This window comes from Stegodyphus dumicola, chromosome 11, assembly GCF_044657685.1.
Source record: "Stegodyphus dumicola isolate Sdum_Otavi_A_Nest chromosome 11, ASM4465768v1".
Classification (NCBI taxonomy): Eukaryota; Metazoa; Arthropoda; class Arachnida; order Araneae; family Eresidae; genus Stegodyphus; species Stegodyphus dumicola.
Genome location: NC_140778.1, coordinates 134,745,397 through 134,763,506, shown reverse-complemented (window position 1 = coordinate 134,763,506; position 18,110 = coordinate 134,745,397). Strand labels below are relative to the sequence as shown.

Sequence of the window (18,110 nt, the reverse complement as noted above, 5' to 3'; positions counted from 1 at the left end):
TGCAATATCTTATTTAGTACATACTGTTACCATGTATAAGAAACATGGTATAAGGTATGTTACCGTGGTATAAGAAGAAAAAAGTAGACCTCGCTGCATACAATGCACGAACATTTGCAGGTTGGAAGTGCTTTTAAAAAAAATGACAAACAAGTAGCTCCACTTGGGGTTATTATTTTCAATTTTTCAAGTAGAATGGAGTGCTAGTTATTTTTCCATAGAATTAAATGACAAAGTTTTATATTCAATATGCTATAGCATAATAGCTGTCTGAAAAGAGTACAATATATGTCATCATTACCAAAATATGCATGTGACATGGTGTTCATATCTTACAGAAAATGAATGATCATTAAAATTTGAAAGTTTAAAGCAGAATGCGTCATCGCAATGCAATTTATTCATAAACTAAAAAATGATAATGAAGCAGTAAGTAAAAGTCAGCTTACAAATAAATTGTTTAAGGCACATCAAGATTCACTAAAAAGAAAATGCAAAAACTTTTAAATGATATGATTTTCATTAAGTCCTGATGAGGCAACAGATGTTACTGATACTGCCCAATTGCTGATATATATTTGAGAGGTCAGTGCTGAATTAGAAGTGATTAAAGAATTAGTGTGTATGAGTAATCTGCTTGTGAAAGCTATATAAGTGAAGATATATTCAAGGAAATCGATAAAACACTAACACAATACAGTTTAAAATGGAATCGCTTAAAATGTGTCACAACTGATGGTTGAAAAAGTATGTGTGAAATCAGCAAAGGATTAGTTGGAAAAATTTTTAAGGCTTGTGAAGATGCTAAATATTTAAAACCTCTGGTAATTCATTGTATTGTTCAGCAGCTAGCTCTTTCTGGAAACACTGCTATCTGTCATGCCTTATTAAACTAGTTGTATCAGTAGTAAACTTCATTTATTCTCTTGGACTTAACCATAACCAGTTTTGTAAGTTTTTATTAGGGATTGACAGAGCTATAGCTAAGGTTTTCAGCACCCAGGGACAACTGAAGATTTTGCACCACTTTCGGTGTGCCAAGAATAAAAAAGTTTCATTTTAAAATTCCGTTACATCAATTTGGCGTCCACTGGATGCTGCGCCCGGTGATAGGTGTCCTCCCTTGCCCCACACTAGCTATGCCATTGGGAACTGAAGCTGAATGTCCTGACTTATTATAAGCTGTTCAATGGCTGAACAATGGGAAAGTTTTTTTTTTTTTTTTGAGATTTTTTTAATTGATAGAAGCCATAGATATTTTTTTAAAAGAGAAAAATCAGATTGTTATTGAACAGTGAATAGCTATGAAAATTAGTATTTGCCACTGATGTCATGAGATATTTTAACAAATTCAGTTTAAAATTACAGGAAAAAACAGTACTTGTGATATATATTCTATTATAAAGGCATATCGCCAAAAATTTGCATTGTTTGAAATGCAAATAACATTAAATAAATTTGATCATTTTCCATGCTGTAAAAAATTTCAAATATTAATGAAATATCTGTTCCCAAAAACATTTGTGTAGGATATATTTTGTGAACTTATACTACAATTACGACAGCATTTTGCGGATCTTGATGCAAGTAGAAAAGACATTTCCATATTTCAAAATCCATTTGACTGTAAAATTGAGGGGCTTTTATCAGACCTTCAACTGGAAATGATTGATTTCCAAAATAATATGTTAAAAATGGTGTTTGCTAAATGCAGTTGCTTAATCATAGAATTCATCTGAATTTTCTAAAAAAAAAATCAGCAATGAATCAAAGTTTCATTTAGAAGATAAATTTTGGAGTTGTTTGCAGTGCAGGATTTCTATTATAGGCACTATGGACAATTTTTTGCTGCTGTGCTATTAATAAAAACATATTCCTCTTTATCATTTTTCCCCAGTATACTTGAAGTTTTTATTTCTAGTTATCAGTCTTTAAATATGAGTGTTAATTCTCAGTACTATTCCTTTTTAAAGGGCTCACTGTTAACTCTTTTTAATATTAATTTCTAAATTTTAAGGTTTTGAACTTAATTAAAATCAGTGGAGGAGACCATAAAATAGTAGCTCCTTGGTAACCATACTTCACAATATCAGCAATGGAATATATCTATGGGTTATATCTATATAGAAGAAGGCATATAACATAAAATTTAACTTTTTGTATTTTACTGCCAACTTTGCAACATGTGAGCTCGCTGTTGTTAAGTTTATCTGTATTTATTATCAAAACCAATTAATAATGGTATTTATTATATATTAGAACTGATATAAGAATAATACTTTATATATATAATTAATATATTTGTGCACTTTATTAATGTTTACGAAGTGTTGAGTAACAGTATGGACTTTAATTACTTTGAATTTACTTGTAAACTATGATACTTTTTTTTACTTTTAAAAATATTGTTTTCTTACAGAAATTCTGGAGAACTCATCAAGATCAAGCGGTCATATTTTTAGCTTTTAAAAATATTCTTTTCTAATAGAAATTATGGAAAACTCATCAGGACCAAGTGATCTGGATTTAAACAAAGAAAAACTTCTTGTTATGAAGGATGAGTATCGTCGTCTGTGTTATGAAGCCAGAAAGAAAGAATCTCTCTCTCATTCTACTCACGCCAAGATGCAACAACAGATTCGACAACAATGGTAATTTCTTTTGTATATATATAAAAGATTTCCGGTTTCGGATTCCGGTGTTAGAATCACTGTTGCTGTAAAATTTCAACAGCTTTTCTTTATTTTTCTGTACATCATACACAATTGTGTCGCAATTCCATACGATTCTGCTATAAACTGAGGAGTAGCACCTGCCACCATCTTTTGCAGAATTTGCACTTTTTGCATTACCGTCAATGCAGCGTGTTTACGTTTCTCAACGTTACAAGCAGCAAAATCATGAGTGCGTTTCTTATCTGTAATTGTATTAAAAAGTGCTGAAATTTAAAATATTCTTAATTTATCCACAAAATAGCCAGATAAAAAAAATGGCAGCACTAAATAATCTCGTTAAATAACAAAGCTCAGAAAATACAATAACGTGAATCGTGAACTTGAAAGAAGACTTGGGTGAATCGTCTGCTTTTTTACCTCGATGCAGAATAGAGGGGAAGAAACTTTTATCATGATGTCAATAATTTGGTATTTCCATTATGACTCAATATTATTCGGTAATTATGATGTCATTATTCGATAAGTATTTTTTCTTCGATATTTTGTACTCAATATTGCGGTTTCCGGAACCTATAAACTGAATGTTTATATTTTGAAAGGCAACGCGGATTTCAGGTCAACAGAATTTCGGTATTTGACTGTATTAAACGCTAAGTGTAAGTATGATTAGTTTAGGGTGCTTATAAAGCAAATGATTAGTAGATATGAAAGTAACTGAGTAAAGAAATATAAGCTGAATATTGTTGTCACTTAGTATATTAACACAGTACAGTTTGATAATTTTTTTTTATAAAAAAGTAGAATGATGTCTTGTAATTGGAAAAAAAAATAATTTCATACCTATTTTATGTTTAAGTATTTTTAGTGAAAATCAAGCAATAAACTTACTTAAAAGTTTCTTTTTCCCTCTTGTTCTGGAGAAAATTTTGGTGATTGCTTTGAAGAACAGATTTAAAGCAGTTGTTTCCTTTGCAGAAAAATACTGTATTTATTTTCTACTAATTATTTTATTACAGACTGAGCCAGTACCAGGCATTTTTCTACTTGGTGCAGTTTCTGTGAGTTCTAAATTCAGCTGTCTGGAAACTCCCTAAATTCTAAAACTGTCGCCATCGCAAAGTTTTGCTGCTCATTACATCTGTAAAGTCTTAAAAAATTTACCATCCTTAAATTCTGCTGCTGATATGACTGTACCAAACATGCTGCCTCTAGTGTTGTCCCTGATTATTATTAATACAGAATGATCTTGATGAAAGCGATGTTTAAATACAGTCTTTTCTGCTGAGAATGTATAATTCTGGCATGTGTTGTGGCATAATTTTTGCTTCAAAGCAGTGCTAAGAATGAAAAACTCATGTTCATTTTTATCATGTTCTGTTCTTTTATTTTTTAAAAAAGAAAAGAATGCTAGTTAGTTTGCTTGCAAAATTTATATGTAAAATATATGTGGAAAAAGTGCTATTTCTGATGACATGACTCAAAGCTGTTTTGAAAAGTGTGGAAATTTTTACCTCAAAGATGATGCACACTCTGGACATCCATCTGTAAACAAAGACCTATTAAAAGAAACTGTCACTGAAAATCTAAGTTTTACAATTCAAGAACTATAAGACAGAATAAATATTCCAAAGGGTACATGATCATTTCAAGAAGATTATGTATGTAAGCTATTTTGATATATGGGTACCTCATACTTTAACAGAGCAGAATATAATTCCTTGGGTTCTGGCTTGTGTTTTTATTGCAAAAAGATAAAAAAAAAGTTCTTTTTAAAAAAAAAAAAAAAAAAAAAAAGCTCATTATTGGCAATGAGAAGTGCAATAATGTTAAAAAGAAAAACATCATGGGATAAGCCCAAAGAGCCACCTTTAGTAGCATCAAGGGAGGGGGGAAGTGCTGCATCCTAAAGAAATAATGCTTTGTATACCCTGGCACTCTACTATAATTGTATACTTTGAAATGTTGCCACCAAATCAGATAATAAATTTGAAAAAATATTGTTCCCAGTTGGCAGTTTTAAAAGCAAAAATTGGATCAGAGTGTCCCAAATTGAATTGATCAGTCTTTGAGGTATTGGCTTTCAAATTTCAATTTCAATAAATTTCATACAAAAACTTACCAAGTATGGCTGAGATGTTTTGTGCTAACCATATTTACTAGATCTTGCCCTGTCGGATTTTCATCTTTTTAAGTCACTTTAAAAATCAGTGAATGGCCTGGAATTCACTTCTTTGGAGACTGTCAAGCAGCACACATTGGTAATTTCTGCATGTTAAACAGCATGCCAATAATAATAATAAAAAATCTAATGACCTTTTTTTAAAAAAAGGATTTTTCCTTCTACATGAGAGATGACAAAAAGTCATAGGATAAAATGTTGCTTATGGAATTCAGTGAAAGTTCCTTATGTTTTCTGCTGCTTCATTTGTATTTATTATACTTATAATGAATACAAATGAATCGTTAATCCGGACTCGTCGGGACTTCGGTGATTCCAGATTATCGATTTTTCCGGATTATAGATCATCAGTTTAAATCTGGTAAGATGGCATGCAGAAATTATAAAATTAAAAATATGAAACCCTAATTTATGAAATAAAGAACAATTATGATCTAAAGGGTCTCAAAATTTACAAAAAAAAAAAAAAAACTTAATATTTATTTGTTTACTTTATTAAACATTTCTTTCAATGTAAGTTGTTTAAGTTGCTTCGTTTTATGTGATAATACTTTCTCTTTAATTCTATAAACAGACATAATTTCTTCTTCAGTTACAAAGTTCCGCTGTTCAAGTCCTATAATTGCTGTGTCGAGAATACCGACTAATTTGTCAATCGGAATTTTTTCGTTTTCAGTAACCTCTGTGTCACTTTCTTCGCTATCGGAAGTGAATTATCTCATAATCAAGTTTTAAATTATATTTCTGAGATATTTTAAAAATATGCCTAATAACTGTGTGCACATGAAAATTTCACAGCTAATTTAAATGCTGCTAGTAAAAAAAAACACGGAATTCTTAGAGTTTTGCGATTAATAAAAGTTAACTGAAAGAATATTAGATTCAATAGGTACCAAATTATCAAAAAATTGAAGTTTGTTTTTATTTTTTTATATCCTTTATTTCATGTCACTATTATTTCATATCCTTTACTGTGTTAACTTTTTTAATTTCCTTTTATAATTGCTATAATCTTATAGTTAGCATAGTAACTTTTCATTTTTAGGGAAATTCTAGAAGAATTAAAAAAGAAAAAGTCTGAGTTAACCTTGCAACTAAGACTTCAGGATTCTGAAAGCTTTTCAAACAAGGGAAATAAAAATTTTCAACATTTTCTCAAGTCATTGGAAGATATGGTGAACCTTGAAGAACAAGTGAAGAAGCAAGCAAAAGCTCTTGAGCAATATAAGAACGAAGTAAAATTTTATGATATAATTATTATTTTTTCATAGACATGAAGCAAAATTCACTTACTGTAAAACTATCACCAAGCAGCTCAGTTTAGCTGCAATTATGGATAAGCCATGATGTCGAAACACACGTATAACATCTACCCTTTCATATGATGTAATGTTGATTGATTCTTCATAAGTCATGTTTTGATTTTATGAAAAAGATTATAAATTAAATGCTGTTACTGTATTTGTTTCTGCCTTTTTTTTGGGGGGGGGATGATTAAAATTTGGAACCTGCCTTCTGCAGAATAGCAAGAGTGGAGTATCCTACCGTAAAAGAAGTCTGTATTAATGACATGATATGGTACTTTATTTAAAAATGGATGAAAAATGGCAATGTTATATGAATATCCATTCGAAAAGAATATTAAATTGAGCAGTGTAGAACTGTGCTTGTGACTGCACTCTGGTTCAAATGCAGCTCAGGAGAGTAAACATCTGCTAAATGGGGAAAAATATCTGAATATGGCCAACAAAATAGCAAGGATAACTTCATTGGCTTATAACAAATGGAAAAAAAAAAAAGACATTTAAAATGATTTCAGTTGTTGGACATTGATTCCTGTGATATTTTTCTGTGAACTTAAATATTCCGACTGTCTTATATTACTTACATAAGCTTGACCTTATTACTTACATAAGCTTGACCTTGCCAATCACAGACCTTGGTTTCTGCGAAAGTTATGATTAAAAAAGAAGTGCTGAAGTCTATGGAACAAAGGACTGCATCAGATTCTGACCTGGTTTTCCAAACAATTTGCAGAGTTTGTCATGAGTGGAGAATTTGGTCATATTTTCACATCCTTGTTATTTCCCAGATTTCACTGCTAGTGTTTTGATTTTGAGATTGATTAATTGAAACTTTTGTTTTTTAACTTTGGATGTTAGAGAACTTCTTTTTAGATATTTTTTGTAACATTCCTATTTTGTAATATTTCAATAATTTTTATTGTCCTCTTATTTCACACCTTTTGCAATCAAAATCTTTCTAAAAGTATGCAAAACAAAAGTGTGAAAAGAAATAAAATATACTGATTGTTTGGGTTTTTGTCATTAAAGTATTTTGACTTCATTTACAAATTGATTTGTTTAATTAAGATGTTTTGACATCATATAAGCTTAAATCTCTCCTGTCTAGATTGCAGACACCGATAAGAAAATTAGGCAGAAACAGAAAGAAATTGTCCAAGCTAATCGAAGTAAAGACAGAATAGAAAGACATCGAAAGAATATTTCATTCTTGGAAAATAGACTGAACAGTGTAAGCAACTTATTTATTTATTATTATCTACCATTGACTCCTTATTAACTAGGTTAACATTGGAGATGTCATGCACATTTAAACCCAAATCACTGTTAAGCCAACAACAGGTAAAAAAAAAAAAAAAAAGTTGTTGTACTAAAGAAGAAAAACCCATACTATAATTAATAGAAAAATGCTGTTAATAATTTATATGAATTTTTAAGCAGTATAATTTGAAGAGTATCTTCATTTAGTTATATAAATTAAATCAGCATTCAAAACAAGATGAACACATGTGCAAACAGAAAGAATAATGTTTTTGTTTTTATTACTCTTGTATTTTGATAGAAGGGTAATAAAGCTGGAAATTTGAAAGAAAGGAATATTAATAGCTATATACTTAATTTCTTTTTATTAATTGGCAATTAAAATTTTTAATGGATGATTTAACAATGTTTATATATTCCATATTATCTGTTAGTATAAAAACAATTCCTAATCTACTGTAACATCATCTATCACTTCTGTTATCCCACACAATTTTTTCTACTTTTTGTATTTCCTGAGAAATTTTTACTTTATTGTGATGGTTTAAAGTAATGATATTTAAATCATTCCTCAGTTAAGAAAACTTAACATTTTAAAATAAGATGAGATTAGTTTGCAGTTGATATTTAACTCAATGTTTTAATACTTAATTTCTTTACTTTAATATTTTGTATTCATAAATTTAATTTTTTAAATAATATGTTTAATAAATATTTAGTAATGTTTTAAAAAATTGCATGCTCATTGGTTTTAAATGTTTTAAATTCAAATTAAATTTAAGTAAATGTATTAGATTATATGTAGGGTATTCAGTTTAAAACAAAACAATCAGTTTATAAATTGTATTTGTAATATAAATATAATATGAAGTATAGATAATTTGTATATAGTAAATAGATAATTTGTATATAAAGTAAAAATATTGTATAGATAATTTGTATGTAAAGTAAGAGCCCTACTATTCAGCATTCAACTAAACAGAAAGCTCAATCAACTAGAATATTTTAGAATTTTAGAAAAAAAAAAAAAAAAAAAAAAAACTTTCCTTCCCCCCCAAAAATTAATGAAACAGATTGTTTGTAATGCCAGTATAGAGCTTATAATATTATTAATGCATATACATTGTCGCCAAGCAGCATGATTTAGTGCCATTAATGGATAAGCATGATATCCCAACACAAATCATAAGAAATTTGTTTTCATTTAAATATAAATTTGATTAATCTTCAATAAGCCAATTTAAATTTTACAAAAAAATATAAGTTCTATTTTTTCCTCACATTTTGAAAAAATGATTAATGTTTGAGATTTTGTGAAGTAGAGTATATTCAAAGGTGTAGAATCCAGGCATTAAAAAAAGCCACAATATGCGACTTTCAAAATGGTTGAATAATGGTGATGCAACATAAAAAATTATAATAAATGATTTAAGTTTTTCACATATTCTATCAGTAATCTGTATCACTTTATTATTTAAGTAAATAGCTTTGTTCATTTCAACATCTACCAGAATGATTGTCGACATCTCCACCAATTTTCTTGTTTGGTGCAAAATTTTGTCTTTTTCTTTTTTAAATCTTGTATAATTTTAAATATAGGCTTTTGATATTCAAGTTAATAACAAATAAGGTGATTGTTTTATAATTTTAGAGTGTTAATTTTTCTCATTTGGCTTTTCTAATGTGAATTCCTTTTTTTATATGCTCAACCATCCAGAATTCAGCATTTTCCATGCTTTCTGAATAGTCAAGCTCTTACTATATTTGTGAAACAGAATGAACCATTTGTGAATCAGTAAATGCATATATTTGTGATAATAACTTGCCCAACTTTTGTGGAAATTTTCTTTCTAGTTCAGTGCATTTGTTTGCATGTTTTATCAAGTTCTTGATGATGATATGAAATTTTTAAGTATGCGTATTTTGAATGGCAGCAGTAATTTCATTGTCAAGTTTCATAAAGTGGGGTATTGTTAATGAAAACAGTTTGTTTTATTTAAATATTGCCATTAAAAGAGTTTAGACTGGTCAGATTGATCACAGTCTTGTATAATTCTATCAAAACAAAATAAATGAATTGTTATATAATAATCTTTTATGTATTTTATTTATTTTGATTATTTATTGAAAAATATTCTTTTTTTTACATTAATAGATTATCAACTATATTAGGAAGCAGTTTGTGAAGAACATGAGAAAGGCTAATTTTAACAATTAGGAAGTGATCAAAAGATTTAAAATTAATGGTTGAATAAATGAGAAATAAATTATTGGTAGATATAGGTAAATGAACGAGATTTAAAATATTTCCTGAATTTTATGTAGTAATAAGTGATATAAATTATTTGTAATATTTGAACAGAGTCTCAACAAGTATAATCAACTTCTGATTGCAAATAATGCTTTACGAGAAGAAATCAGTTCCCTTCTCCTTACACAAAGTTCTTTTCGAAGGAAATATGCTCATATCAAACATTTACTAGCAGTTGGTAAAAAGACATGGTCTGAAGTCATACATTCTGCAACTGTATCATATCAAACTGGGTAAGAGAAGCTATTGAATTTTTATTGAAGGAAAATATATTTAGTTTGAAAATTATTTTATAAAACTAAAAGTCATTAAACTGAAATGACTAGAACAAATTTAAAGTAAAATCATTTTTATTTTTGATTTATAATGTTTATTATATGGAAGGTTGGAAAAGCCACAAAATAAATAAGCCACACCAAAATTTCACTTATTAGATCTGATTTTTTTAAAACCTGAATTGTTTATTGTCAATTTATTTGTGAATATTATGTATTAAATTTGTGTCAATTTATTTGTTAATTTATTGATAAAATAGGAAGTGAATGATATCTAAAGTGATGTAACTTTTAGTTTAGTTTGTAGCTTATACATTTTAATGAAGAAATAATTATCTTATTTGCTGGCATATGGGATGCACCGGCCTATAAGATGCACCCCCTTTTTGATACACGCTTTTAAAAGATAAAACTTTATTACTGGTCATTATAATGAATTTACAGTATTTTAAATATAAAGTAATACAAACACAAAGTCTGGCATCTTTTGCAATATTTTTGTTTTAGTCTGCATACATAGCTGGTTTCTCTGAATCTTGAAAAACACCAATCCAGTAAAACTTGTCAATCCAATAAAATCAGCAATCTCTTTATCAGTCGCTATCACTTTCGCTTGATGAATAATCATTTTTGCAGAGATTGAAAGTCTTGCTCTTCTGTGGTCTAAAATCCAAGTATTCAGCTCTGCTTAAAAGTTCAGACCATTATGCAGTTCCTTTTTGTAGGTTATGTGTACTGTGAGTTGCTTTTTTTTTAGATTCTCTTCCTGATTCCGCCAAGCTCTTATCATTTTCTCAGTTGGGGATGGCCTGAAATGCCTCTCTGCGGCCCTGTTTTCATGTATTTTATCATACGCAATCACATGTAACTTGTATGCGATATTATAATAATGCCAACATTGTTGTTTAGCTATAATTTTATTTATTTACTTAAGAATTTAAGAAAACTGAACAGTAGAAATTTTGCACACTTGGAAGTCGTTCACAAAAGTTGGAAAGTTTAAATGAGCCCAGCTGTGACCGTCATTGATAGTACATGCACATTCGCTGAACTCTACATGACTGTAATATTCCCACACTCCACAAGGAAACAAGAAAAAAAAAAATCGCATAACTCCGAATAGGGGAAATTTCTAGAAATGAGTGTAATCAAAAACTGAGTATCGATATATAAGACGCACCCTGTTTTTCAGACCTATTTTCAGAGGGAAAAAAGTGCATCTTATACGGCGGCAAATATGGTAAATACTGTATTCTTAAATAATTTATTTTCTGTTCGGAAATACTGTAATATATATTAAAAAAGTATTGTGGTATTATTATACTATTTTGCTCATATTGCATGAAAACTGATATTTAAGAAAATTTCTTGATTATATTATTTTAAACTTTTTTTTTTTTTTTTTAAATTTAGAAGTGAATGTTTTAATGAATGAAAAAAATGCTGTGTATTCTTTCTGTCCAGAATTATTTGTCTTTTAGAGAATCTGTGAAATATAAGCTGAATTTGCTGAAAGAAAGAACTCAGATTGATCAGAAGAAATTAGGTGAAAAAATCAAAGAGCTGAAAATATTAGTTGAACAAGATAAGCAGTTAAAGGAGTTTATGGAATTTAAAGCAAAGGAAAGAATGACAGCCAGGTTTGTTGATAGTTTGTTACAAATTATTTTGAACTGCAGGTAACCTGCGATTTACACATAGGGTAAATTACTGGATAAATCACTGAAATTAAAATTAGCATAATTTTTTTACAATGCCCCAAAAGCCTTTGGAAACTTCATGTCCAAAGTTCCCCCCCCTTGATAAATTAAAATCTTATTTTAAGTGAGAAGTTAGAAGGCATATTTTTCTGTGGCTGAATATTGATAAATAGTAAAATGGCTTCCTGTTTAGATATTTAAATAGTGTATAAGTAGGGGGAAGGGAAAAGAAGACTTTTAAAAGAATCCATTCATTTTGATAACTGTAAATATTTTGTATTACTTGAATATGCTGACAATTCAGCCATAAAGCAGTATTTGCTTTCTGATAAGATGATCATTTTTAGAAAATGACATAATAAAAATGGCACCAAAGCTTCCTCAAAAATTAATAAAATTTTTTCCTTTATAAATAGGTTAAAGCATTAAATGCATTAAAATGAAATTTTACATATGTAATCATATTTTTTCCTTTAGTTCCACTCATGAAACCTAATTCATGTTAGATTATATGTTCATGTTAGAAGTATATAATTATACATAGAACTGGATTGCATTTTGTAATCAAAATAAATGATGTGAGACTTAATGATTTGGTAGTAGAATCATTCTGATAAAAAGTATGAAATATTATAAAAATTGTAAAATGCATTTGATGACCTCTAAATTAAAATTATATTAATCAATATAAATTATATTTGGACAAATAAAGAATACATTTACAGTTATTTAAAATAAGAATTTGCATGCTACAAATTTTACGATTTTTTAGGTATAAATTTAATTCATTCAAAATTATTGAAACATAAGTACTTAAAGTTGAATTAGGAAGTAGAATTTTGTATGAATTTTTATATTGATTATATTTGAAAATATGAAATTTTTTACAAACATATTTTTAGTTTTACTTACATTGACTGAATATTATTTATAAATTGTAATTTTATATTGATAAATTATATGTTTAATTAATACTTTTCCCAGAAGGTATTAATTAGCTTCACATTAAAAAAATTAAAATCAGTTTAAGAGTCATTAGTGTTTTTTTAAGCCCAGAAGGGCTGTTAATTTAATTTTGACATTTTGTGTTGATTCACTATAAATGTCAGTTCCCTTTTCAAATTGTTGCCACCAAATATTATGGCCTTGTGTTAAATTTAAAGAAATTAAATAATGAAGAATCTGCAAAATATATACATGTTTCTCGCATTGTGATAAAACAACGGTACCTAGACCCATCCAATTTTGAATAACGTAATCTTCCACCAAATATGGGCATCTGGAAGCCCTAATTTGGAATTTGAAATATGTTTTATTATCAATTTCATATTTTGTAACACTTCAACAAATTTTTGATTAACAAACTCAATGATTTCAAAGTGAGCAATGGCAAAACTGTACACACACGGAAAAAAAAAAAAAAAAATTGTCTCCAGCACGCGAGATTGTGTATCGGAAATTCTGAAGTTGTGCTCATTTTAAAATTATTTTGCAATATTGCTGGTGAATTGAATTTTATGGTTTACGTGCAAAGAATATGATATTTAATAAATAAAGGTAACTAACAAAAGGTTAAAAAATGTCTCTTTAGGCATAATGCAAAATCTGAAAGCTTTCAGAATTTATATATATATGTAATAATAAAATTCCATAGTCAAGAATACACTTAAAATTCTAACTGTATGTTATTTTCATTTTTTTAATGGTGACGGTCTCTTATTTGAAAGTACGTGGAATTAAATCCACAGCCCCGTAGTCAAGTTTGTTTTCCTGCCTTTTTCTACATGTACAGTTATAGAATGTTCTGGAGATATTTAAAGCGAACTGGAATGACTGACGAGGCTGACGTCATTTCTTGGAAGCTCCGCCTTTCCAGAGGCTATAAAAGGACTCACAAAGGAATATTGGGGTCTTTTCTTTAATGTAACGATGCAGTAAACTTCATACAAAAAGTTATTAGTAATTCTTTTTTATTTGCTCCAGAAATATGATTTTTGTAACCGCTATTTCTCCTGACCAATAATAAATGGATCCTGTTTTTTAAACTTATCGTCTGATAATTTAAGCTACGACTACATCTATGATTCTTCAACAATCTATTTATTCCGGACAAAAGCTGGTACATCACATATATATATATTCCCCCCCCCCGAAACGGCTATTAGTCTCAAAATGGGATTTTGTATGGGATCACTGTAAATGCATTGCTTCACTTTTCATTCGAGCTGCCATTTGGATAAATGTAAGATATTTTTTTTTCAAGTCTGTTGCGGATTAACAAATTGTGATATGCAAGCAATGGATGCAGTTCTAAAGAATATTTTTTTCTTATAATTGAATCAGATTGATTTAAATAATAAACACGTATTTAATTTATGATCTGTTTTATTAAAATTATTCAGTATTTTTATAAAATGGCATTACATTATATATTTTTTAAATATTTATTTCATATTTTGTAAAACTTTAATGAATTTATGATTAACAATCTCGGCGATTTGAAAACAAACAGTGGCAAAAAGGTGTCTGGGGTGGTACGTGTGAACAGGCAGCATACAGTTTGCCAAAAAGCAGAATCAGTTGGGATATCAGATGTCACATTCTAAGGATCTTAACATGCATAGGGTGTGTCAACACATTGTTTGTCGCATGTTAAACTAGAAGGGAATTCAAATGGAAATGGCAGGAGACTTAATCTCGGCTGTTGACAAAGATCCTTCCCTACTTGGCAGAACTGTTACTGGAGATGAGAAATGGCATTTTTTGTATGACCCACAAACCAAGAGAGCATCGACAAGGTGGAAATCACCACAATCTCCATGGAAGCAGAAATTCTGGAAGCAGAAATTCCGCCAAGATCACTGTAAAGGAAAGGTCATGCTAGAGGTATTCTTCGATATCCAGGGCATTGTGCATCAGGAATTTATTCCTGAAGGATGCACTGTGAACAAAGAACTCTACATCAAAATCCTGTGTCTTTTGCGTGAGTCAAACTTGAAGAAGAGACCAAAAATGTGGGCTGAAGCAGTCACGGGTGCTGTTGCATGACAACGCTTGTGCTCACCATCCCTACTCGTCAATGACTTTCTTGTGAAAACGAAAACAACTTTTTGCCTCATCCTCTTTACTCACCTGATCTCGCACCCTGCGATTTCTTCCAATTTCCTGAACTGGCCGGATGCTTGCAGGGTAGTCAATTTTAATCGTCAGTTGAAGTTAAATGTGCATTGCAGGCTGAATTAAAGGACATGGCTAAAAAGGGATTCTAGACATGCTTCAATGAACTTTACAGGCACTGGCAAAAGCGTGTTGTTGCACACGGATCTTTTTTTGAAGGAGGATGCGTTTCTGCAATTTAATTCATAGTATTTTTTATGTTATACACTCAGTCCGGGAACTTTTGAATTCTACCTCGTACTTTTCCTTGGTTTAAATTTTACATTGGCATGCTTCTCTTCCAATTTTATTTATCAATTGTTTCCTATGATGTGTTTGTGTTCTATAATGAAACAGGACAACAGTTTTATAAAGATTAATTATTATTTAATTTTAGTATTTGACATAAATTTTAATCATATATGTGAAATAAAAATTTTTTAAGGATGTTGAAATTTAATGAATGACCTTCTTATCAGTAAAGGAATGACTGATCTAATGTTTACAATGTTACAATCAGATTTTACCTTAATGCACAAAGTGAGTTTATCATTTATAAATAAGTATTATTATTATTTGCTTAAAAGGCAAATAAGGAATCTGTCTTTAGCTGTATGATAATTAAAATGAATGTATTTATTATAGTGATATCTGTTTTAAATGGGCTCATTTATACTGAACTGCTCAACTAGAACTTCATACTACTTTAATCATAGTTATATTAGGCAGTTTTGAATCTTGTGGTAATTTTGCCTTTAGATTGAGAAATGTGATGGTACTGATAAAAATCTCTGCTGCACTAGCTGTAATGTCAGTTACTAGAAAATAGACAGTACAGGATATGGCTAATGAATCCAAAAGTAATAGTAGAATGTCCTTATAGGTCTAGAGAGTTAATTTAATTATATTCACCCATTTGTATTCATGTCTTAAGTTCTGATTATCTAGTTATTTATTTACTTTCTCCCTTTCCTTTTCATTCTAGTGAAAATGAAGAAATAGTTACAGGAAATGAGCAAATTCTAGAGCATAAACTTCAAAATTATCATAGCATCCTTGCCCGAATTCAGATGGCTTCTGGATGCAAAGATGTTAATCATATATGCAAAAGCTATATTGAACAAGAAGAAGCTAATTTAGCATTATTTGAAAAAGTTAATGAGATGAATCTTGAAATAGAGAAGTTACATGAAGAAGTTACAGCTCAGAGGAAAGAACTTGAAATTATTACTCGACAATACAAAGAACAACAGAGGAAAGATTTAGCTATTAAAAGTGATATTGAGGTAAATCTGCTAATTTGTATTACAAAGAGTGGAAAAAATACCCGGAATTCAAGAGTGTTGAAAATGTTTTCATTTTAGTGTTGTGTGAATTATTATACATTGACAACCCAAAACATTATTACCATTTCCACATTTTTCAAAGATCTCATCTGCATGACATGCACTTACTTTTGCAAGTGATGGGAAAGGCTGCTGATCTAAGCAAATTTGATAGAGGGTAGATTGTAATGGCCCTAAGACTTGGAGCGAGTCTCTCAAAAAAAATCATTCAGATGGGTTCGAGAATGGTCAAAAGATTTAGGAACTGTCTGAAATAGGATACCTGAAACTTTTCATGAATGCAATACTTCATTTACTTCGTACAAGGAAGTAAAAACACAGATAGAACAAGTGCTTATCAAAGTTCTAAAGTTCATCATGCATGTCCTTATCAAAATACTTTTATAAAAAGTGAAACAATAAATTTCAAAGCTGTGTAAATAGTTTAATTTTGGCAAAAATTTTTAATTTATATTTTAGAGTTAAGTATTGCATTTTGTTGTTAGTCATTATTTTACTAAAAGAATTTAAAGTTATAATCACAATTACCAATACAGAAATCACTATATATCAAGCTCTATTTCTATATATTTCTGTTTAATGAATTTTTAATTTATAATTTATATCTATTTCTGTTTAATGAACTCAATTGTGTTTAGAAAAGAAGGGATTTTAATAAGCGGTGGGTAGTGGGTATTCATTTTTTTTTAATTAATTAAAAAAATTAGGGGATCCCTGAGGATGTGTTGTGATTCCTGTAACAGAAATGCACATTTAATATCTTTTCATACTGCTAATTGAAGCATCAATTAAATCCACTGCTATCAAATGCTTTTTATATTTATTTAAAACCCTGTCTAAAGATATATTTCTTTGTTTATAAGTTGTACAACTGTAAAATATTTCTGCTGTTATGAAACTATGTAGAAAATTATAGAACTAGAAAAATTAGGTCATCCCTGAGGATGTAATTGTTTAATAGGATGTGTTGTGATTCTTGTAACAGAAATGCTCATTTAATATCTTTTCATACTACAGTCAAAAGTCTTTAATCCGTACTCGTCGGAACTTCGGAGATTCCGGATTATCGGTTTTTCCGGATTATAGATCATCAGTTTAAATCTGGTAAGATGGCATGCAGAAATTATAAAATTAAAAATATGAAACCGTAATTTATGAAATAAAGAGCAATTATGATCTAAGGGGTATCAAAATTTACAAAAAAAGCTTAATATTTATTTGTTTACTTTATTAAACATTTCTTTCAACGCGCGCATGCGCAAAGCATATATTACACATAGTCAAAATTAGAAAATTGCAACCAGAAAACTATTTGATGTGTATTCGTGATATTTATAATGACGAGGAAATTGATTTAAATTATATCGGAGTACATCGAGATGAAATACTACATTTAGTGAGGAATTATAAGCCTAATAAAATAAAAACATCTGCCCTGAAGATGAGGATAGTGCTGACAGATCAACTTCCAGTTCATTGCGCGTCGCAACATTCCCCCACTTCCGCAGAGCAGCGTGAAATTGATAAACAGATTTCGGAATGGTTAGAGAAACAAATCACCTCTCTGTCACTTTCTTCATGCCTTTATCCATTTTTTGCAGCAGTTCCACTTTTTGTTTAATGGACATCGAAACATGCTTTCGCTTTGCAGATCCTTTGGCAGCTCCAGCATCGAAAATTCTATTTGACATAATCGAAAGTTCATGCTTACTTTTATAAAATTGCTCTAGCAGTCTGCAAAAAATAATCAGCCGGATCCAATTCGAAGATTAAGGAACAACGCCATCTGCAACATTAACTGAAATAGATAATTAGATAATTTTAGCCTAGCTTATACCATCCGATATACATTAAACGTGCATGCGTAAACGTATTATGTGCATGCACACACATATGTGAATGCA

The 18,110-nt window shown here is 29.5% G+C and overlaps 1 protein-coding gene across 3 annotated transcripts in view; it reads left to right on the top strand.

The window, feature by feature from the left end:
* The window catches only part of LOC118198188 (outer dynein arm-docking complex subunit 1-like), a 39,777-nt gene that overhangs the window by 6,820 nt on the left and 14,847 nt on the right, over nucleotides 1-18,110 (top strand). For 2 of the 3 annotated variants that reach the window (XM_035369807.2, XM_035369809.2), the window contains exons 2-7: nucleotides 2,420-2,651; nucleotides 5,900-6,089; nucleotides 7,267-7,389; nucleotides 9,781-9,962; nucleotides 11,486-11,644; nucleotides 15,846-16,146. In XM_035369807.2, the coding sequence (XP_035225698.1) occupies nucleotides 2,494-2,651; nucleotides 5,900-6,089; nucleotides 7,267-7,389; nucleotides 9,781-9,962; nucleotides 11,486-11,644; nucleotides 15,846-16,146 (1,113 nt within the window). In that variant the 5' untranslated portion in view covers nucleotides 2,420-2,493. The remainder of the gene's footprint in view (nucleotides 1-2,419; nucleotides 2,652-5,899; nucleotides 6,090-7,266; nucleotides 7,390-9,780; nucleotides 9,963-11,485; nucleotides 11,645-15,845; nucleotides 16,147-18,110) is intronic. The other variant, XM_035369808.2, reaches the window with a different exon arrangement.